Source organism: Anomaloglossus baeobatrachus, chromosome 4 (assembly GCF_048569485.1).
Source record: "Anomaloglossus baeobatrachus isolate aAnoBae1 chromosome 4, aAnoBae1.hap1, whole genome shotgun sequence".
NCBI lineage: Eukaryota > Metazoa > Chordata > Amphibia > Anura > Aromobatidae > Anomaloglossus > Anomaloglossus baeobatrachus.
In genome coordinates this window covers 46,370,263-46,393,345 of record NC_134356.1, presented here as the reverse complement: position 1 = coordinate 46,393,345, position 23,083 = coordinate 46,370,263, and the positions used below count along the sequence as shown (strand labels likewise).

The following is a 23,083-nucleotide window of genomic DNA, read 5'->3' as shown; positions in this document are numbered from 1 at the left end:
TAGAACACCTGTGGAGAGATCTCAAAATGGCAGTTTGGAGAAGGCCCCCTTCAAATCTCAGGGACCTGGAGCAGTTTGCCAAAGAAGAATGGTCTAAAATTCCAGCAGAGCATTGTAAGAAACTCATTGATAGTTAGCGGAAGCGATTGTTTGCAGTTATTTTGGCTAAAGGTTGTGCAACCAAGTATTAGGCTCAGGGTGCCAATACTTTAGTCTGGCCCATTTTTGGAGTTTTGTGTGAAATGATCAATGATTTGATTTTTGTTTCATTCTCTTTTGTGTTTTTTCATTGCAAGCAAAATAAATGAAGATAATAATACCAAGGAATTTGTGATTGCAATCATTTCCAGGAAGAAACTGAGTATTATCTGACAGAACTGCAGGGGTGCCAATACTTTTGTCCAGCACTGTAGATGGATGGATAGATAGATAGATAGATAGATAGATAGATAGATAGATAGATAGAAGTATATATATATGGATGGATGGATGGATGGATGGATGGATGGATGGATGGATGGATGGATGGATGGATAGATGGATAGAAGTATAGATAGATAGATAGAAGTATAGATGGATGGATGTATAGATAGATAGATAGAAGTATATGTGGATGGATGGATAGATAGAAGGATAGGTAAATGGGTGGGTGGATAGAAACGATATATAGATGGATGGATAGGTAGATAAAGATAAATAGATGGAAACATAGATAGATACAAGGATAGATAGATTAATATATGGATAGAAAAAGATAGATAGATACAAGGATAGATAGATAGATGATATAATAGATAGAAGGATGGATAAATAGATAGATAGCTATATGGATAGAAAAAGATAGATATTAGAAAGTTAGAGAGCAGGAGTATACCATGTACTCATATGTACTAGGCTATAGCACTATAAAAGGCAACACATATAGAAGACGTGCAGGGCCAGTATCTTAAATAAAACCACATCTTTATTTAAATTTATATCTAAAATAAAATACTCAGACAGAATAAGTATAAAGACGTCACGAGATAACAAGAATACAGGCAAACCAGACGGGAAAACACTTGCATAAGAACAGCATAGAGCCATCATGGATTCATCACATCAGACATGTGTTTCGCTTGGAAAGCTTCATCTGGAGGACAAAGCTTTCCAAAGCTAAACTCCCGGTGGGTGCCTGCTGTTCTACCTTATGTATTAATGTGATAACTCTAATTCATGTACCTGCTTTAAGGATTGCTTACTACCTTTTTACCTTTATAGGAAGCTTTTTTTACGACCCCAAGCGATTTTGTGAAGTTGATCAGTGCCTTATATCATTTGCCTGTATTCTTGTGTTGTCTCTATACTGGTTCCGTCTGTGTATCTTATTTAATTTAGATGCAGTAATACAGGTGTGGTTTTAGCTCAGATTTTGGCTTTGCACTTCTTTCTCCTGACGCGTTTCGCACAGACGTTTCGCACAATTGTGCACCATCAGGTATGCGAGGCTCAGAGCTGATGGCGATGACATCTGTGCCTTGTTGTTGGCAGGTTGTGACAGGCTCAGGTCTGGACAGCCAGAAGTCTGATGAAGAATACCGAGAGTTGTTTGACCTGGCACTGAGGGGTCTGCAGCTTTTGTCTAAGTGGAGCGCCCACGTCATGGAAGTGGTGAGTGGGGAACTGGTCCCCCGATCTGAGGACCCTATCATGTATCTCCTGTCTGTTGCATCCGTCTTATATACACCCCACCTGCCCTGTAAGGTATATAGCACTGACATCCCGTTTCCGCTGTTTTCCGCCTTGCAGTATTCCTGGAAGTTGGTTCATCCCACAGACAAGTTCTGTAACAAGGACTGCCCGGGCACAGCGGAGGAGTACGAGCGCGCAACAAGGTATAACTACACCAGTGAGGAGAAATTTGCCTTTGTGGAGGTAAGTCGTACATCACTACAGACCCTATATTTTAGTATCTGGCTGTGCAAATGGGGTATCCTTTCCTCAAAGATTAGCGCCGCCATACGTACTTAGAAAACACTCTTCTCCATTGAAATAACATGCACATTTGTGTAGAAATGAATGATGGGGAAATCTATACACATTTAGAGGTGTCGGCTTTACCTTTTCTGAGATTTTTTTAGGTATATTTTCATTTAGCGTGTGCTCTGTGTGGCCCTCAGGTGGCTGTAAAGTGTATTACAGTCTTTCACTCTCTATGTGGCCATCTGGTGGTTATAGTGTGAATTGTAGCCACACTAGTCATTTGTCTCCCAACTGACCTTGATTCAGTGGGACAGTTCTGGGTTTGGGGACTTTTAGTAGATTGCAGGTATATTGAATACAATGGGAGAAGAACATCAATATCTGTATGGTAGAGGAATCATAATGTGTGTGGGGGTATCATACTGAGGGGGGACACTGAGGCAATCATACTGTGTGGGGGAAAACTATCGGGCCATCATAGTCTGAGGAGGACATTGGGGCATCATACTATGTGGGGGAAAGCTATATGGCCACTTTGGGTGTGACACTGGGGCATCATACTGTTTGAGTGGGAAACTATGTGGGCTTCATGCTGTGGTGGGGAAGACTATGGGGCCATCATACTGTGGGTGGGACACTAAGGCATCATACTGTGTAGGGGTAAAATATGGGGCCATAATACTGTGGGTGGGGAAGATGATTGGGCCATCATACTGTGTGGGGGAAGATTATGGGGGCATCATACTCTGTGAGGGAAGACTATGGGGGCTTCATACTGTGTGGAGGAAGACTATTGGGCCATCATACTGTGGGTGGGAAGACTATGGGGCACCATACTGTGTGGGGAAGATTATGGGGGCATCATACTGTGTGGGGAAGACTATGGGGGCACCATACTGTAGGTGGGACACTGAGGCATCATACTGTGTAGGGGTAAAATTTGGGGCCATAATACTGTGGGTGGAACACTGGGGCATCATACTGTGTGGGGGAAGATGATTGGGCGATCATACTGTGTGCAGGAAAATTAAGGTGCCATCGTACTGTGGGGAGGACACAGGGGCCTTTATACTGTGGGTGAGACACTTTGGCATCATACTGTGTGAAGGAAGATTATGGGGGCATCATACTGTATGAGGGAAGACTATGGGGGCATCATACTGTGTAATGGAAGACTGTGGGGGCATCATTCTGTGTGGGGGACGACTATTGGGGATTCATATTGAGTGGGGTAAGACTATGGGGGAATCATACTGTGTGGGGGAAGACTATGGGGGCATCATACCGTGTGGGGTAAGACTATGGGGGAATCATACTGTGTGGGGGAAGACTATGGGGGAATCATACTGTGTGGGGGAAGACTATGGGGGAATCATACTGTGTGGGGGAAGACTATGGGGGCATCATACTGTGTGGTGGAAGACTATGGGGGCATCATACTGTGTGGGAGAAGACTATGGGGGCATCATACTGTGTGGGGTAAGACTATGGGGGCATCATACTGTGTGGGGTAAGACTATGGGGGCATCATACTGTGTGGGGTAAGGCTATGGAGGAATCATACTGTGTGGGGTAAGACTATGGGGGAATCATACTGTGTGGGGGAAGAATATGGGGTCATCATACTGTCTTGAGAAACACTATGGGGAAATAATACTGTGTGGGATAAGACTATGGGGGCATCATACTATATGGGGAAGACTATTGGGGAATCATACTGTGTGGGGTAAGACTATAGGGGGCATCATCATTATATGTGACATTGGGGGACCTTGTAATGTGTATGAGAGGCATAACACTGTATGGGGGCATCATACTGTGTGTGTCTGTGTATGTGTAATATGGTAAAGTTCGGGGCACCTATGGGTCATCATACCGCATGGAGGCCAAGCATTTCCAAAGCTCTCCCTCTTTCTTGGCCTTTGCAGTGTGGAGGTCTCATTATGCTCCATAAATTCTAGCCATACAGAGGATTCAGTCATTGAAAAAATGTGCAAAAAACAATAGGGCCTGCATCTCTGTATGGACAGTCACTCCCTGTGGCTGTGGTGGTATAGTCTGTGATATGTTATAATGTCTATTTTCCACAATAGCAATGATTTCTCTCCCCATTTTGTGCATTAAACTTAAGCCAGTATTATAAAAACTTGTGTGTTTTCTTCCACAAACAGCGCCACCCTTGCCCATCTGTAGTCCCTGGTATTGCAGCCCAACTGTTATAAAGAGACTGAGACTGACCTACAATACCAAACACATCCTGGGGGCAAGGGTGGCGCTGTTTTTGGAATAAAGTAGCAATATTATTCTATCCCTGGCATTACAAGTTCTGCACCGTTTGATATGTAAGTGCATGGGAATTTCACCCCTTGCAATAATTCGTCTTTTAGGTGATTGCCATGGTAAAGGGTCTGCAAGTCCTGATGGGCCGCATGGAAAGTGTATTCAATCAAGCCATAAGAAATACTATATACGCTGCCCTGCAAGACTTTGCTCAGAGTACCCTGCGAGAACCGCTCCGCCAGGCCGTGCGCAAAAAGAAGAACGTGCTCATAAGGTGAGAGGATTAGGGTCACTTCTCAGCAACCTTTGGGCACAAAATGCCTAATGCTAAATAATTAACTAGAAAACATACATATTAGCCACATCTCATGTAGAAAAGTGTTACATCTCGTGGCTCTCCTGAGGCAAGGACTGAGGCAGTCTCCCATTCCTTGCCTGCCACGAGCACTCCTACTCAGCAGCGCCGAAGGTCTGCCAGACTGCGCAGTGTGCAGGAGATACCTTCTCAGAGAGGCAGCAGAAGGGTGACACCTAGTGGTTCTCCTGTTACAAGGAGTGAAGCGGTCTCCCATTCCTGGCCTGCCGCAGACTCTCCTGCTCAGCGGCCCCGAAGGTCTGCGAGGCTGCGCAATGTGCAGAGGTTTACTGCTCAGGGAAGCAGTGAGATTCCCGTTATCTCTCCACATTGTGAGACCGAGGATCCCGCCTCTATTTCCCAGAGGCAGGAGGGTGAGCATGTGCAATGCGTGGTGGGTCCTGATTCGCTCACTGACGTCACACGGCTTGATGACAAGGCTGGTGACGTGGTGAATCCTGACTGGCCAGGCTGGGACGTCGTGGACCCTGATTGGGTCAAGTCCGTCATCTCTGCCTCGCGCCCGCCCTCGGGTGGAGCTGCACCTCCTTAAAAGCTCCCCCTGCCATCATGGCGGCGCGCGACTGTCCTTCTATGTTTGGATGTCTGGCAGCGTGCTGCCACGCCACTGCTCAGGCATTACTGTCTCTTGTGGGCTTGGCCCTTGCTGCTCCGGCAGTACCTCGTTTGCAGGCCGTGTTCCTGCCTTGCTGCTCCGGCAGTACCCCTGTCAACAGGCTGTGTTCCTGTCCCAGGTGAGCTCCTCAAGTCTCCATTGGACTCACCTGGTTATTGAAAGCACACGTGCGTGGGCACCTCTGTGCTACCCTCGTGCCATATTCTCGTGACTTCCACTGGCACACGTGCGTGGGCACCTCTGTGCTTCCCCGTGCAACAGGTACACCGAGCCGTGAGATCTGTGCCATACAACCCTCACGGGTTAGGGCAGATCGGTGTACATAGATCGTCTGTGACATTCCAGACGATCGCTAGCAGCAACCCGCTCACTCTTCACCCACCATAGCGGCGGTCCCTTACACCGCACAGTGGACCTTGACCGGCGGAAGCAGTCCATTTCCCATCTTGGCACGCTTCCCCGGGTCCCCCTCGTAACAGAAAAGTACCAAAAAAACACATTTTGTCCCATAGAGTAATTATTGCTATGGCCGAAGAGATGCCGCCCTAGGCGCAGGCCTCTTGGGCACTAGTCACAGCATTAGTAGTAATACGTGCCAGCAGCCATTTCTGTTTCCTGTCGTTATGAATGATTTCACTGTCTTCTTCTCCGTAGTGTTTTGCAGGCCATTCGTAAGACTATCTGTGACTGGGAAGCAGGCCGCGAGCCCCCCAATGACCCGTGTCTGAGAGGAGAGAAGGACCCCAAAGGTGGCTTTGACATCAAGGTTCCTCGTAGGGCAGTGGGACCCTCAAGCACGCAGGTCTGTATGACATTTAGGTGAATATTCTAGAATACAGTGATCCCTCACCTATCGCTGGAATTACGTTCCTTTTTTTTTTATTAAATCAGATACTTTTTTATTAAAACAGAATACATACAACAGAATAACAAATCGGCATCCAAGTTAAATTTATCACATCTATTACCCCTTTAACTCCCCCTCCTGCCCCCTCCCCCACCCCGGCAGCAACACTTCTCCCCGATACTACATCCCATATAGTACACACTTATAATACCCTTCAACTGTAGTATAGAACCATCCCGTTGTGCAGGAGGAACAACTAGTAACACAAATAAAACAAAACACACACATCAGAGGTCTCAGACGGCTATCCCCGTCCCATATCAGTTTACTGGTCCATCACTCGTCCTATCCACATTGCAGCCAAGGAGACCATAGCTTCTCAAACATTTTAACATTCCCCCTTCTTTCATACACTCCCTGTTCCAGCTGAAGAATACATTTCACCCTTTTAATGTACTCTCCCCTGGTCGGGGGGTCTTTTTTAATCCAGGACCTGGCGATTAGCTTTCTTGCCGCATACAGCAGCCTAACAATGACAATTTTCATAGTATTTTCCACCCCAAGCTCCTCAACATATCCCAATAGGCATATCACTGGTTCCCTGGGGAGGACACACCCATATGTTCTTTCTATCTTGTGGATAACCTTAGTCCAAAAGGAGACCAGTCTCGGACAAGACCACATCATGTGAAAAATACCTGCGTCAGATCCCTGACACCTTGGACACTCCGAATTCCTTTTCAACCCCATTTTAAACATCAGTAAGGGAGACCTATATACCCGGTGAATCACGTATAGGTGAGACAGTCTGGCCGGTTCGCTCATGGAAAGTTTAGGGACATACGCCAGGATGCTCTCCCACACCTCCTCCGTTATCGGCCCAACTTCCTCCTCCCATTTAGATTTAGTTTTAATTGGGTAGTCTAAAAGAAAGGTATGTAATATATCTTTATACGTGCCAGAAATGATCCCTTTAGTGCTTCCTCCGCCCTTACACACATACTCCAGTACCAGGTCAGTCTGTATGGCCACACTTTGTTTAGCCGCTTGGGCTGCAATCGCATGTTTTAATTGTCTGTAGTGGAGCCAGCCGGACGCCGGTAACTGAAACTCACTCTGTAACTGTGGGAACGTTTTCACAATTCCCCCGTCCAATATCTGATGCATGTATATTACACCCTTGCGTCTCCACTCCTCAATATTCCCCATTTTCTGAATCTCCGGGAGATTACTGTTATCCCAGATAGGTGTAAACTTAGTTAACCGGGTCACCCCTCTCACCCTTTTCAGCCTATCCCAGGTCTTATTTATAAGTGCCATTGTAGGAGATGTTCTACCCAGGAGCCCCACCGCACCATCCTCTAGTCCCATTACCAATGGACTTCTACCCACTATGTATTCCAGCACTTCTTTAATGCCCCCATCTTTCTCTCGATCAGACCAACCCCTGAGGTGTTGACATTGCGCCGCTATATAATACAATTCCGGATTTGGGATTGCTAGACCCCCCTCATCCTTCGGCCTTTGTAAAGTCTCTAATCGCACCCTAGGCTGCTTTTTACCCCACACCAGGTCCCTAAACAGCGAGTTTATCCCTTTAAATCTTTTCCTTGAAATACAAACAGGGGCATTGTGCAGTATGTATAGGAGTTTAGGCATTACTACCATCTTTAGAAAATTAACTCTTCCAACAACTGACAAATGTAGCTTGTTCCAGGCATCCACCTTGGCTCTCAATTTTTTAAGGAGAGGCCATAAGTTCACCTGTATGTATTTTTCTACTGGTAGAGATATCTGGATACCTAGATATTTAAATTCATCCACATTCTTCAATTTGTTAGCCCCAGTATCCTCATTTGTCCAGGCTACTTCCCCATCCACTTTAAAGAGGCTCGATTTAGACCAATTAATGGTCAGTCCCGAAACTTCTCCAAATTTCTCTATTATCTGCATGGCATGATCCAATGAGGCTGATGGATCCCCCAAGAAAAGTAATAAATCGTCAGCATAAAGAGCTATTTTCTCCTCTAAATGCCCATACTTAAATCCATGGATCTCCTTTGATTTCCTAATGGCCGCCGCCAGAGGCTCTATTGCAATAGCAAATAGGAGCGGCGATAGTGGGCAGCCCTGCCTCGTTCCCCGGTGCAACTCAAAAGCTGAGGAGGTCATACCGTTAACTCTAACTTTAGCAGTAGGCCTATTATACAACAGCTGCACCCACTTTACAAACCGTGGGCCAAAACCCATATGCTGCAACACTTTCCACAGATACCCCCACTCAACACTATCGAACGCTTTCTGGGCATCTAGCGAAGCGATCACCCTCCGGCCAGGGTTGTCAGGCGGCAACTGTAGATTAAGGTACAATCTCCTGATATTAGCAGCTGTCGACCTATTGGCCATGAACCCTGATTGGTCCATATGGATTAGGTTAGATATAACTCCAGTCAGCCGGTTTGACAACACCTTAGCCAGAAGCTTCACGTCCGCTGTTAATAACGAGATGGGTCTATATGAGTCTGGAAGCCTCGGATTTTTATCCTCCTTAGGAATTACTACTATTATTGCTTCTCTCATAGATTCAGGCAATACACCTTCCCCCTCCGCCACCTCAAAGACTTTCAATAGTTTGGGTAATAGGATTTCTTCTAACTGTTTATAAATTTCAACTGGTAGCCCGTCTGCTCCCGGTGCCTTGTGATTGCTCATGCCATGCAGAGCGTCCTCCAGTTCATCAATAGTAATAGGTGACTCCAGTTTATCTCTATCCGCCACAGACAACACCGGAAGCTCACCTCGCTCAAGAAATGAGTCCACCTCTTCCACCCTCATCTCTCCAATAGAAGAATATAGCGTGCAATAGAAATCTTTAAAGACCCCAAGGATCTCCTCAACCTCAGTGACCTGTGTCCCCTCCACCGTGTCCATACCATGCACAAATGAACTACTCCTTTGAGCTGCAGCTATGACCGATAATAGATGACCAACTTTTTCCCCCTCCTCATAAAAATGCAATTTTTGGAATGCCTGCTTCCTTACCGCCTTCTCCAAAAGCATCTTATTAACCTGTTCATGCGCCTGCCGAAGATTTTGCTTCGCGTCCGTAGTAGTGCTCCGGGTTGCTTCCAGCTCTGCCTTATCTAAGGCCTCCAGCCTATCTTTCTCATCCTGCCTCGTCTGTGTTTTACGTTTACAGATATCCCTGAACAGGAGCCCCCTGAGGTATGCCTTCATCGCATCCCATACCACCAGCGGACCAGTGCTACCCTCATTATGGATAAAGAAATCCCCAAGATCCCGTTCTATATTCCCCATATTAATATGACGGATCCATGCTGGATGAAGCTTCCACTCTCCCCTCCTTCCCCCTGTCAGGGTCCCCCGTCGTATGGACACTAGAATTGGGCTATGATCTGAAATCACTCTTGTCAGATATTGCACGTCGCCTATCATTGCATCCATCAGATCACTAGCTAGAGCCATGTCAATGCGGGACAGAGTGTTATGTGAAGCCGAATAACAAGAGAAGCAGGATACCCTCCCATTCCTCACTCGCCAGGCATCCACCATTCCAAGTTCCCCAATAAGAGTGCCAAACGAAGTCATACAACTATCCTGAATACCTGGAGGTCTACTACTCCTATCCCAGTACAGGTCTATCACATTATTGAAGTCCCCCACCAGTAAAAAAGGGATTAGTCCCCCCTTCTCAGAGAACTCCCTTATCTCCCTTAGTTTGGTGCACTTATATGGAGGTGGTATATATATTGCAGCTATACACATGAGTCTGCCAAATATTTTACACTTGACGGCCACACACTGTCCCTCTTTATCCACATACACTTCTGTCTCTTCATATTGCACAGAGTTATGGATCAGCAGTGATACACCCCTTGCATAGTTGGAAAAGGTGGAGTGATAGGCCTTCTGCACCCATCTCCTATTTAAAACATGTGTTGTCTCCTTTGTGAGATGTGTTTCTAGTAGACATATTACTGACGGGTTCTGGTCTTGAACATATTTAATTATTGCCGCTCTCCTAGACCTATCTGATAACCCTCTAATATTCCAACTCAACACCTTAATTCTATCCCCCATTATCCCACCCAGTAAAACCATCAAACCTTGTAGTATCTCCCCATGCTGCCTCTACCCTACCCCTTTCCCCCCTCCTCCCCCTGCTCCCCTCCCCTCCTACTCCCCACCACTTCCTGTTTTCGAGTACTCCCGTGAAGCATCGGGTTTTCCAAACCTGGTCCATAATAATCCCTACTAAATTCCCCCCTACCTCCCTCGCCTTCCCCTCTTAGACACATTTTAAAACTCGTCCCTTTTCCAACAATTCTCCACTCCCACCCTGTCTATGTATAATCATATTCCACTCAACCAATATAACAGTAAAATGGCGAACAGTAATTAAACTGGAATCTCAAATTGTAAATACCACCACCGCGCCTAATTAGGCAGTCCCCATGTCCTGCGAAGCTCACATCAAACCCTTCGCTTTCCCCCTGCATACTACCTCAATCCCAAAGGGAAGGAGGGAAAAGAAAAAAAAAAAAAGGGGGGGGAGAAAAAAAAAAAGAAAAACAAGAAGGGTCCCCTGTAAGCTCCTAAGGATGTCGTAGAGCCTCAGCCGGCCTTCTCCAACACACTGCAGATTCAGACAGTCGGCTCATTTCTTCAAACGGATCCGCTTTTCGTTTGCGTCCAACCACTGCATGGCTTCCTCCGGAGTTGTAAAAAAGTGCACCCGCTCCAACGCCATCACTCTTAGCTTTGCCGGGAACATCATTGAGTATTGCACCCCCATCTCTCGCAGGCGCCTCTTTACTCCTGTAAAAGTCATACGTAGCTTTTGAACAGAAATGGAGTAGTCCGGGTATATGGAAATTCTCTGGCTTTCAATCATAAGATCCTCCATGTCTCTTGCCTTTCGCAGTATAGTGTCCCTGTCTCTGTAGTTGAGGAGCTTGGCTAGCATAGTGCGAGGGCCCCTGCCTGCTGGTTGTGGCTGCATCGGGACTCTGTGTGCACGTTCCACGGCATAGAGCTTGGATAAGACATTAGCACCCATTTTACCCCTGAGCCAGTCTTCTACATATTCAGTGGAGTTTCTTCCTTCTGCTTTCTCAGGGATGCCGACAATTCGGATGTTATTTCTTCTAGAGCGGTTCTCTAAATCATCATTTTTTGCCGTGATTTCAGCTATCTGCTGTGCAAATGTCTTTTCAGACTTTTGTAGTTTTGTAATATGATCCTCTGTTATCCCCACTCTCTCCTCCACAGCCGCTGTTCTCAGATCGGCTTTCTTGAGGTCTTTCTTAATGTCAGCAACCTCTGCCTGTAATCCCTTAACTTGCTTTGTCAGGGTAGTCAGAGCTTCTTTACAAAAAGACACCACTGCAAAAACGTCCTTTAAAGTGGGGTTTTCTGGAGCCTCCTCTGCACTATGTGTTTTCTTCACTTCTCCTGTCTTATCTTGCTGCTTTTCACCATCCCCCATCTCATCAGAGCTGGCATTATCTTCTCCCTCCTCTCCTTTCTCACCTCTGTTATCTATATGCTGATGTGATTTCTCTGAAGTCCAGGCAAACTTCTCCAGCCTTGCAGCGATCTGCATCCTCTCCTGACAGGCTGCACTAAAGCTGGTGTCACACTAAAAGACAGCGACAACGACGTCGCTGTTACGTCACCATTTTCGGTGACGTAACAGCGACCTTGTAAGTCGCTGTTATGATCGCTGCTTAGCTGTCAAACACAGCAGAAGCAGCGATCATAACGTCGCTGTGCTACATGTTCAGAGAGCAGGGAGCCGCGCTTAGCGCTGGCTCCTTGCTCTCCTGCAGCACACATCGGGTTAATTAACCCGATGTGTGCTGCAGCTACATGTCACAGTTCAGAGAGCAGGGAGCCGCGCTTAGCGCTGGCTCCTTGCTCTCCTGCAGCACACATCGGGTTAATTAACCCGATGTGTGCTGCAGCTACATGTCACAGTGCAGAGAGCAGGGAGCCGCGCGCACTGCTTAGCGCTGGCTCCTTGCTCTCCTTGCTACAGTATGCATCAGGTTAATTACCCGATGCATACTGCAGCCACATGTCACAGTGCAGGAGCCGGCGCTGGCAGCAAGAGCGGAGGCTGGTAACCAGCGTAAACATCGGGTAACCAGGGAAAGGTCTTCCCTTGGTTACCCGATGTTTACGCTGGTTACAGCTTACCGCAGCTGCCAGTGCCGGCTCCTGATCGCTTCATTTCGTCGCTCTCTCGCTGTCACACACAGCGATGTGTGTGTCACAGCGGGAGAGTGACGACCAAAAAATGAAGCTGGACATTCAGCAACGACCGGCGACCTCACAGCAGGGGCCAGGTCGTTGCTGGATGTCACACACAGCGACAGCGACGGGACGTCGCTGCAACGTCACAGAAAATGGTGACGTAGCAGCGACGTCGTTGTCGTCGTCGTTATGTGTGACACCAGCTTAACTTTCTCAGCTTCCTGCCTTATCATGGCACCATCTTGAGAGCTGGGGACTTTCCCGCCTCCATTATCTTTTTGCCTGCCACGGACCATGGCACCTCTCTGCATCCACCAGACTCACCCCAGATAAGTCCTCACCACCTTATCTTCCTGACAGCTGGCTGAGGCAGTGATAACAGCAGTATTCAGGGATTTATCAAGGGAGTTTGCAGGAGAGCTCCACAAACACGTCTCTTCACATTGCCGTCCAGGCCACGCCCCGAATTACGTTCCTGAGACCCCCGCAATAGGTGAAAATCCGCAAAGTAGCAGAGTTATATTTACTTTATTATTTACCCGTATCTTTCAGATTATAACATACACTTTTGAGGGGTGCGTCTTATAAGCCGAATCTGGCTTACCGGGTGGTGGTGAATGATGACAGGGACAATGCTCCGGACTGTGGACTGTTCGCTGCCGGCCATACTTAAAATATCGGTGGTGAGGGCTTCAAATAATGGCGCCCAGAGTCAGCGCGTGCGCAGATGGAGCTCTCGGCTCAAGATCTCATTTGCGCATGTGCCGCCTCCGGCCCATTGATCTCCCAGTAGCGGACTTAAGGAAAATAGCGCGTGTGCAGATAAGATCTCGGTTCGTCATTGAGCCGATAGCTCAGTCTGCGCACGCACCGACTCTGGGTGCCATATCTTTGAAGCCCGCACCGCCGACAGTTTCTAGATTTTCCTGCCAGCGCCCGCAGTGAACTTCTGGGACACCCACCGCACCGCCCGCAGCATTGCCCTGCTCCACCACCTCCCCTGCCTCCTGTGACCCCGCTCCACCACTGCTGCCCCCTTTCCCCAGTACCCGCAATACAGTGAAGCCGCAATAAGTGAACCGCGGTGTAGAGGGGGACGACTGTACCCTAAAATATTCTGATTCCTTTGTGTTATTTTTTTCTTTGGCAACCAACCAACCAACCTTTGACACCTCTATCCATCCTAAAATCAGCTGTCGGCAGAAAGATGGTTCGGTCGGTCGTTTGGCTGGTTGTCTTGGTCGTCTCTCCCATACACAAGAGCTCTCGTACCACCATGTGCGCATGTGTTCACCATGAGAAAACTGGAGGCTGACATGTTGGCCGGTGGCTTATCTACGGGAGGATCACCAGTCTGAAATTGGGCATGCCTGATCCTTAACTCCCCTAACATTCACTCGTATGGTGCTCCTATTGTGGGACCCCACTGATCTTCATAATCAGGGGCGTTTTCCACATTTTTGGTTGTCCATTGCATGCAAGAGCGTGGCCAGAAGGTGATGAATGGAGATGCCGGTGGTGACCATGCCTGATGATCCATTCTATATCTATGGCACCTATACTCAGGTACAATCATCTGAAAATGAAGCACCAGGGCACACGCTCAACTGAAGTTGTGGCCCCCCATTACTCCGGCGGTCTCTGTCAGTCTTTCACTTGGCCTGAGCGGATGTCCACCTCTTTACATTTAGTCTTGTTTGCTATCTCTTCCATATCTTGTTCTTCATATTAGCGGCTATTGCTCCATATAGTTAATGACTCGCGTCTCCTCCTCCGCAGCTGTACATGGTGCGCACAATGCTGGAATCCCTCATCGCCGACAAGAGCGGCTCCAAAAAGACGTTACGGAGCAGCCTGGATGGTCCGATCGTACAAGCTATCGAGGAGTTCCACAAACAGTCCTTCTTCTTCACTCATCTGCTCAACTTCAGTGGTTAGTAGTCGGAAAAGTGAGGGAGGGGGATCCTACAGAAAAATAGGGTTTGATATGTTGTGGGCTGAAGATAAAGACTCACTTCTATCGTCTTAGGCTAGTTTCACACTTGCGTTGGATGGCTTCCGTTGCTATCCGCAGCCTTGAGGAATTATGGTAACCGTTGCAGGAAACCGTTATATGCCTCATAGACTTCTATTAGCTACGGATAGCAATGGATGGTCTTGCATTGCATCCGCCCCGCGGCGCATCAGTTGTTTTGACGCTGACCGTCAGTGCCCGTCGGGCGGATGAACGCTGCATGTAGCGTTTTTCTGCACTTCAAAAAAACGCAACCTGCAGGATTCCGTCGGCGTCCGTTGTTTTTATAATGGACGCCTATGGTGGCGGATTCCGTTAGATTGCGTCATTTGACGGATTCCGTTAACGCATCCGTCTTTACACAACTGCGCATGCTCAGATGTGTAAAGTCAAGGAAAAAAAACCTATAACGGATTGCGTTATTTTGTACGATCCGTAGCATCCGTTGTGCCACTATATGCAACGCATCCGATGCATGCGTCACACAACGCAATGCTACGGATCCCGTCCAACGCAAGTGTGAAAGTAGCCTTAGGGTCCCAAGCAAATAGAAGACAGAAGTGGTTATAAACCGCTTCTACCTTCTTATGATCCTAAAAAAATTTATAATGACGTGATATTAAAGCTCATGTCAAAGTATTAAGGAGTGTACAGTGAGGAGAGATGACATCTCCATTACCTTTTTGGTGCCAGCTTTTTATCAGATTAACCTTAACCTAGAATTAACGATGCTGGAGCGATATGGATTAATATTTGGTCTGGCACCATGGCAGAAATGACGCTGACTACAGAGTGTTTGCTGCTAGTAAATGCCTTTCTTGTGTTGTCTCCTTGCAGAGGCGCTGCAGCAGTGTTGCGATCTGTCTCAGCTCTGGTTCCGAGAATTCTTCCTTGAGCTGACCATGGGACGCCGCATTCAGTTCCCCATCGAGATGTCCATGCCCTGGATCCTTACTGACCACATCCTGGAGACCAAGGAGCCTTCTATGATGGAGTAAGAGATCACTGAGACGAGGGGTCACCTGGCACCAGATGGGGGGAGGGGAGTGCTACATATAATAATAATATTTATTTATTTATATAGCGCTGTTAATTCCGCAGCGCTTTACATACATTGGCAACACTGTCCCCATTGGGGCTCACAATCTAAATTCCCTATCTGTATGTCTTTGGAGTGTGGGAGGAAACCGGAGACCCCAGAGGAAACCCACGCAAATTTGGGGAGAACATACAAACTCCTTGCAGATAGTGTCCTTGGTGGGATTTGAACCCAGGACCCCAGCGCTATTCAAGACTGCAGTGCTAACCACTGAGCCACCACAAGACTGCAGTGCTAACCACTGAGCCACCACAAGACTGAAGTGCTAACCACTGAGCCACCGTGCCGCCCGTATATGAGTTGAAAATTTAAAAAAGAAAGGAAAAAGAAATTACTGTATTCCTACGCTGATGTCCAATGCACCTCCTCCACTGACTGATGGAAGCGTTCATCACAGTCAGTCTTGGCGAGGACAGAAGGAGGACTAGAGAGTAATGAGTGAGGCTGATGTAACTCACCCCTCCTCCGTCCTCATTTAGTCATTGGGTCCTAAGAACATTCCCCTCCTCCTCACACACTGCCCTGCTCCTACAGCCCCCAATATATCCTTCTCCTGGCCCATGGTCCATCGTTGTCCTTACTTACAAAAACATCTCTGCTAGTTTACACAGATGTAGCAGAGTTGAATTTGTCAAACACAGCTCTGCTGCATCAGACAAGTTCTTCATACTGCCTCAAAGAAACACAGCTCTGCTACATCAGACAGGTTCTCCTCTACTGCCTCAAAGAAACACAGCTCTGCTACATCAGACAAGTTATCCTCTACTGCCTCAAAGAAACACAGCTCTGCTACATCAGACAGGTTCTCCTCTACTGCTTCAAAGAAACACAGCTCTGCTACATCAGACAGGTTCTCCTCTACTGCCTCAAAGAAACACAGCTCTGCTACATCAGACAAGTTATCCTCTACTGCCTCAAAGAAACACAGCTCTGCTACATCAGACAAGTTCTTCATACTGCTTCAAAGAAACACAGCTCTGCTACATCAGACAGGTTCTCCTCTACTGCTTCAAAGAAACACAGCTCTGCTACATCAGACAGGTTCTCCTCTACTGCTTCAAAGAAACACAGCTCTGCTACATCAGACAGGTTCTCCTCTACTGCCTCAAAGAAACACAGCTCTGCTACATCAGACAAGTTATCCTCTACTGCCTCAAAGAAACACAGCTCTGCTACATCAGACAGGTTCTCCTCTACTGCTTCAAAGAAACACAGCTCTGCTACATCAGACAGGTTCTCCATTACTGTTTCTGACAAACACGGCTCTGCTATAGTAATAATATTTATTCACTTATATAACGCCATTAATTCCATAGAGCTTTACATACATCAGCAACATAGTAGACAAGTTCTCCTTTTCTGCCTCTGACAAAAACAGCTCTGCTACATCCGAGAAGTTCTCTATTACTGCTTTTGACGAACACAGCTCTGCTATACTAGACAAGTTCTCCTTTACTGTCTCTGACAAACATAGCTCTGCTACATCAGACAAGTTCTCCATAACTGTTTTTGACAAACCCAGCTCTGCTATAGTAATAATAATATTTATTCACTTACATAGCACTATTAATTCCATAGTGCTTCACATACATCCGCAACATAGTAGACAAGTTCCCATTTTCTGCTTCAGACAAACAAAGCTCTGCTACTTCAAACAAGGTCTCCTTTACTACCTCTAACAAACACAGCTCTGCTACAAGAGACAAGTTCTCCATTACTGCCTCTGACAAACACAGCTCTGCTACATCAGAAGAGTTCTCCATTATTGCCTCTGACAAACAGCTCTACTATATCAGACACATTCTCCATTGCCGCTGCTGACAAACACAGTTCTCCATTACTGCCTGTGATAAACACAGCTCTGCTATATCAGACAAGTTCTCCATTTCTGCCTCTGACAAACACAGCTGTGCTACATCAGACAAGTTCACCAGTACTGATTTGACTGCTATATCAGACAAGTTCTCCATTACTGCCTCTGACAAACACAGCCCTGCTACATCAGATACGTTCTCCACTACTGCTCGACAAACACAGCTCTGCTACACTAGACAAGATCTCCATTACTTCCTTTGACAAACACAGCTCTGCTACATCAGACCAGTTCATGAAACAAGCTTTGTCTACAGCCTCTGACAAACACAGCTCTGCTACACTAGACAAGTTCTCCTTACTTCCTTTGAGAAACACAGCACTGCTACATCAGACAAGTTCTCCATTACTGCTTTGACTGCTATACCAGACAAGTTCTCCTTTATTGCCGCTGACATACACATCTCTGCTACATCAGACAAGTTCTCCATTACTGCTTTGACAAACACAGCTCTGCTACATCAGACAAATTCTCCATTATTGCTTTGACAAACACAGCTCTGCTATACTAGACAAGATCTCTTTTACCACCTCTGACAAACACAGCTCTGCTACATCAGACCAGTTCATGAAACAAGCTTTCTCTACAGTCTCTGAGAAACACAGCTCTGCTCTGCTACATCTGGTGAATCATTTTTCTACACTTTCGGTGTCGCACAGTATTAGCTCTGCTGCATCTGAATAGGTCATCTATAGAAACAACAGATGTGAATGCCCATACTGCTCTCTTTTCTTAAAGAATATAAGGAAAGATAAGCCTTATACTTCCAAGAAGCCCAGCTCTTTTTTCTAAACCCTCTACTATATCAGAAGAGTTGTGTCTTCGCCACCAGACAACCTCAGCTCTGCTGCATCTATGCGACATCTTTTCCAAGCATGGTCTGACACTATTATCTCCGGTATACAGGGTGACCCCACTCTCGTCAGTGACCCACATATACACGGTAACAACCTCCAGAAGATGGGCCCCATCCCCAGTCACACTATGTGGTTACCGATTAGTTTTCTATTATTCAGTGTTCACACATTGCAGTTTTTTTGTTGGTTTTTTTTTTTTTTTTGCTATAATGCTGCTTTGATCTGGTAGGTATTTTTTTACTTTGACTTTTTACGGTAGGCATGTCTTATACAATAGTGGACAACCCCTTCTTCATATCTTTTTATTGGTTTAAGGCATTCTTTTCTGATCACCTGCATAGATAAATAACATGGTAATACCTGCAGTCTCCACCAGAGGGCGCTCACTGCATACTTCTATAATGCAGCATGCTCTTAAGCTCCCTCTAGTGGAGACTGCAGGTATTATTCATAAAAAAATATTAAATTAATGAAATCTGCTCAGAGTGCTCTGTTTTGACCCCCTATCCTGGCCCCTGCACCTCCATATCCACATGTATTCAGACACAGCACTTCCATACATACTTTGTGCACTGATTGGGTTCTATTTCCATAAAATTAAAAGTATAACAGACAGCTAATCCATATAATCTGTTCTTCCCTAGGTACGTTCTGTATCCTCTTGACCTCTACAATGATAGTGCCTACTATGCTTTAACCAAGTTTAAGAAGCAGTTCCTCTATGATGAAATTGAAGCCGAGGTAAGGAGGTCACCCAGTGTAGGGCCTCGTTCAGACCTCAGGATGTGTTGTGTCCGTCTTTTTCACAAACATGTGTGCCGCACCCATGTCCGCAGGTGAGCTGCTTGGATCTGGGTTCTCAGTGGCTCGAGGGTCTCCGGACCCGAGGGTTGTGCAGCCACTCAAATGAAGGGGGTTATTTACAGGGGATTTTATAGAGTTCATGACGCCACCCGTGGTACGTGGTAATTAGGAGTACCACCGCTGCAGTTGGGAGTACCCGGGGATGATGAAATGCGGCAGCCAGGTGTTAGACCCCTCCACGGCTAGGGGGAATGCCCCGGGGCTCAGTGATGGTGTTTGGGGAGTGCTGTTGAGTGCAAGGGGTCACTTTGGTACTCACTCAGTCCATTAAGCTGACACCGACAACTGGTAAACCAAGTCTCTGGACGCCGCTGCCGCTGAGGAGAGCTAGTTCAGGTCCCGTCCCCAATAGTGCTGCTGGGTGATCTCCTGGCACTAAGTTTACTTCTTTGGTGGTCCTGGTAGTGTGAAACTTGCCGGGTCCTGCTCCCCACTATGGCTAAGTGTGGGAGCTTGCTCTCAGGGCTCATGCTTGGGATTTTCTGGACTGTTTTCGATTTGGAAAGTCCTATCCCCCTCATTGCGCTAATGCCCCGATTCTGGAGCGGGTGGGGAACGAATCTTGAAGGCTCGGGTAAATTATCGGGTTGCCTGAAGCTACTCCACGACCAAGGGTCCACGTACCCCGTCGTGCCTCGGTCCCAGACCGGTGATGATGCAAGGCCGCCGCCTGTCCTCCTCGACAGATCCGTGCCCCTTGCCACGATCCCCTACGACCGGGGGTCCAGCTCCTCTAGGCCCAGATCACCGTCTGCCACCTAGATTACTCCTCAGGTGCCCCGCTCCCGATCTCCTCTCACTTTCACTACTCAGACTACTCTCTTCTTCTGAAACTCCTGACCTCCAATTCCCAACCCCCCAGGTGGGCGACTCTATTTCACCCAAGCCGTCCACTGGTGTGTCTGGTGGGTGTGGTGCAGAGTGTATCTAGGGTTTGATTAGCTGATGTAGGCAACACCATGTGGTTGGGGACCCAAAACCAAGAAGGAGGTGGATACTGCACGGGAGGGCAGATTGTGCAGTACCCTGTGACGACCGGATAGTCCAGGGGCGTCACACACGCACCCCTTATAGTCTAAGGACACCTTCATCTGTCTTCTTTCTTTTTTTTTTAACTCGCTACCAACTAAAAAAATAATTTCTTTGTCGCTCCATTGGGAGACCCAGACAATTGGGTGTATAGCTTCTGCCTCCGGAGGCCACACAAAGTATTACACTTTAAAAAGTGTAACCCCTCCCCTCTGCCTATACACCCTCCCGTGGATCACGGGCTCCTCAGTTTTATGCTTTGTGTGGAAGGAGGCACACATCCACTCATGCATTCTCAACTTAGTTATGTCGGTTGGAAGAAAAGAGGGCCCCCACGGGGCCCCCGGCATGTTCCCTTCTCACCCCACTACGTCGGCGGTGTTGTTAAGGTTGAAGTACCCATTGCGGGTACAGAGGCTGGAGCCACATGCCGTCTCCTTCACCATCCCTTAAGCGGCTCTGGGAGAAGTGGGATCCTAAGCGGTCATCCATTTACTGGGACCGTGCTCCATCCGCAGCCCCTGTGGGAACCTGCCGGACCGGAGCCTCTTCAACCTCAGGGACCGGGCCCTGCAACTCAAAGGTACTCTGTGTCCCCATAGGGGACTGTGCAGGGAGCGCACCTTCTTCCCGGAAGCCGCGGCGGCTGCTGAATTCAGGAGGCCGGTGGACTTCCACGCCGACCGTGCCTGCTTGTCGGGCGCGGTCTCAAATTTAGTCCCCGACTTCATCGCGGCCTAGTCGCAAAAATCCCGCCCCCGGGCCTGCCTGTCAGGGGTAAGGGCGGGATTACCGACCTGACGTCGGATGTGAGGGCTGGAGCATCTTGCATGTTTCCTCCCCCCTCACTGATCACTGTGGGGACCCCAGATTCCCGCACTTTTGCTGGCGCCGCCCACGGCTCCACTCCTCCCCTGAGAGCTCCGGCAGCCATTTTTTGGCATTCTGCCAGTGGAGGATTCTCAGTGAACCGCTCTGCAGCTCCGGGGGATCCAAGGCAGGGAATCTGGAGGACACACTCCGCTCGTTAGCGGTCGGTAAGCCACACCGGTCACCCGGTGCTGGTCCCCCTAGGGTGCCAGATTAGATACGTATATATCTATATCTATCTGTTCGGTGGGCTGTATACCCCTTTCCCATATACCCTCAGTGATCACTCTCCTAGGAGACAACAGCATGTCGTCCACAAGGAGCAAAGCTGCTAAGGCACAGGGTTTTTTTGCGGCCTGTACCTCTTGTGGGGCTATGTTACCTGCGGGTTCCACCTACCCTCACTGTGAGCAATGCTCGACCCCTGTTTCGCTTGCTCAGCCGGAGCCTCGGACACTGGTGGGCCCCTCGGCTCATGTAGACCCCCCTGCTCCCCCTGACCAGGCTGCAGGGACAGAGTTCGCCTCTTTTGCTGAGAAACTCTGAGTCACTTTCTCAATCCATTGCACAGTCTATGGACAAATGGTCTTCTAAGCTGCTAGAGGCTTTGCAGTCCAGACCGGACCCTTCACAGGCCCCGGCCCCTGTTGGCTCGTCGCCTCCAGGCCCCTCTCGGTCCGCGCCACAGCGCGCTCATAGGTTTGCCCCTCGGTCTCAGGCGGAGGACCCCTGCCCGGACCGCAGCCCCCGACCGGCTAAGCGGTCTCGCTGGGACTCTTCCCCGACTTCCTCTCGCTGCTCGGGATCCCAGCTTGAGGACTCTCTGGAGGACGAGGCGGATGTCGCAGCTCAGGGCTCTGACCCTGACGTCGCCCTTAACCTTGATACACCTGAGGGGGACGCCTTAGTAAATGATCTTATCTCGTCCATCAACCAGGTGTTAGATCTCTCTCCCCCGCCTCCTCCTGTAGAGGAGTCGGCGTCTCAGCAGGAGAAACACCAGTTTCGGTTCCCCAAACGTACACGCAATACGTTTTTCTTTGTCGCTCTATTGGGAGACCCAGACAATTGGGTGTATAGGCTATGCCTCCGGAGGCCGCACAAAGTATTACACTCAAAAGTGTTAAGCCCCTCCCCTTCTGCCTATACACCCCCCGTGCTCCCACGGGCTCCTCAGTTTTTTGCTTTGTGCGAAGGAGGTCAGACACGCACAGCACAGCTCCACAGATTAGTCAGCAGCAGCTGCTGACTATGTCGGTTGGAAGAAAAGTGGGCCCATATAGGGCCCCCAGCATGCTCCCTTCTCACCCCACTCTTGTCGGCGGTGTTGTTAAGGTTGAGGTATCCATTGCGGGTACGGAGGCTGGAGCCCACATGCTGCTTTCCTTCCCCATCCCCCTCAGGGCTCTGGGTGAAGTGGGATCCTATCGGTCTCCAGGCACTGAGACCGTGCTTCATCCACAACTCCTGTGGAGCCTGCTGGATAGGAGCCGGGTACAGTTCAGGGACATGGCCCTGCTACGTGAAGGTACTCTGTATCCCTGTGGGGACCGCGCACGGCAACACCTCAGCTTTGCTGGGTGTGCTAGTGCACCGGGGACCGCGGCGCTGACCGGGTTAAACTGTGCCATTACACACTCAGCGTCGCTGAGTGTGTTTATATGTAGGGGCTACCGCGCTAACCGCCGCTGCCATGGGAAACTGCGGCGCGGCTGGGACTTGTAGTTCGCCGGGGACTTCGGCGTCGGCCGCGCTTTTACGGCGGCCCCGCGTATACTCGAGTCCCTGGCTTGCTTGCGGCCTAGTTTCCCTTTCTCCCGCCCTCAGCCCTGACAGGCAGGGGAAGGGCGGGACGCTGCACGGAACGAGCAGCACTGAGGGCTGGAGTATGATTTCCATACTCCACCCCCCTCACTGTGCACAGTGTGAGCACCTCGGCCACGCCCACGGCTCCCTCCTCTCGTCAGGACGCCGCAGCCATTCCTGTCAGCTCCTCCGACGCTGCAGAGAGGGATTAACCCTGGGAGACCCAGACACGGTCTCTGGTGGCCTCATAACCGCTTTAGGCGGATGGTAAGCAGCACCTGTGGTGCTAGCCCCATGGTGCTGTAGTGTAT

The 23,083-nt window shown here is 48.6% G+C and overlaps 1 protein-coding gene across 3 annotated transcripts in view; it reads left to right on the top strand.

Annotated features, from left to right (window-relative positions):
• Positions 1-23,083, top strand: part of CYFIP2 (cytoplasmic FMR1 interacting protein 2) — a 149,335-nt gene that overhangs the window by 68,944 nt on the left and 57,308 nt on the right. For all 3 annotated transcript variants that reach the window (XM_075344300.1, XM_075344298.1, XM_075344299.1), the window contains 7 exons: positions 1,531-1,650; positions 1,789-1,914; positions 4,350-4,516; positions 5,889-6,036; positions 14,140-14,293; positions 15,212-15,368; positions 18,848-18,944. In XM_075344300.1, the coding sequence (XP_075200415.1) occupies positions 1,531-1,650; positions 1,789-1,914; positions 4,350-4,516; positions 5,889-6,036; positions 14,140-14,293; positions 15,212-15,368; positions 18,848-18,944 (969 nt within the window). The remainder of the gene's footprint in view (positions 1-1,530; positions 1,651-1,788; positions 1,915-4,349; positions 4,517-5,888; positions 6,037-14,139; positions 14,294-15,211; positions 15,369-18,847; positions 18,945-23,083) is intronic.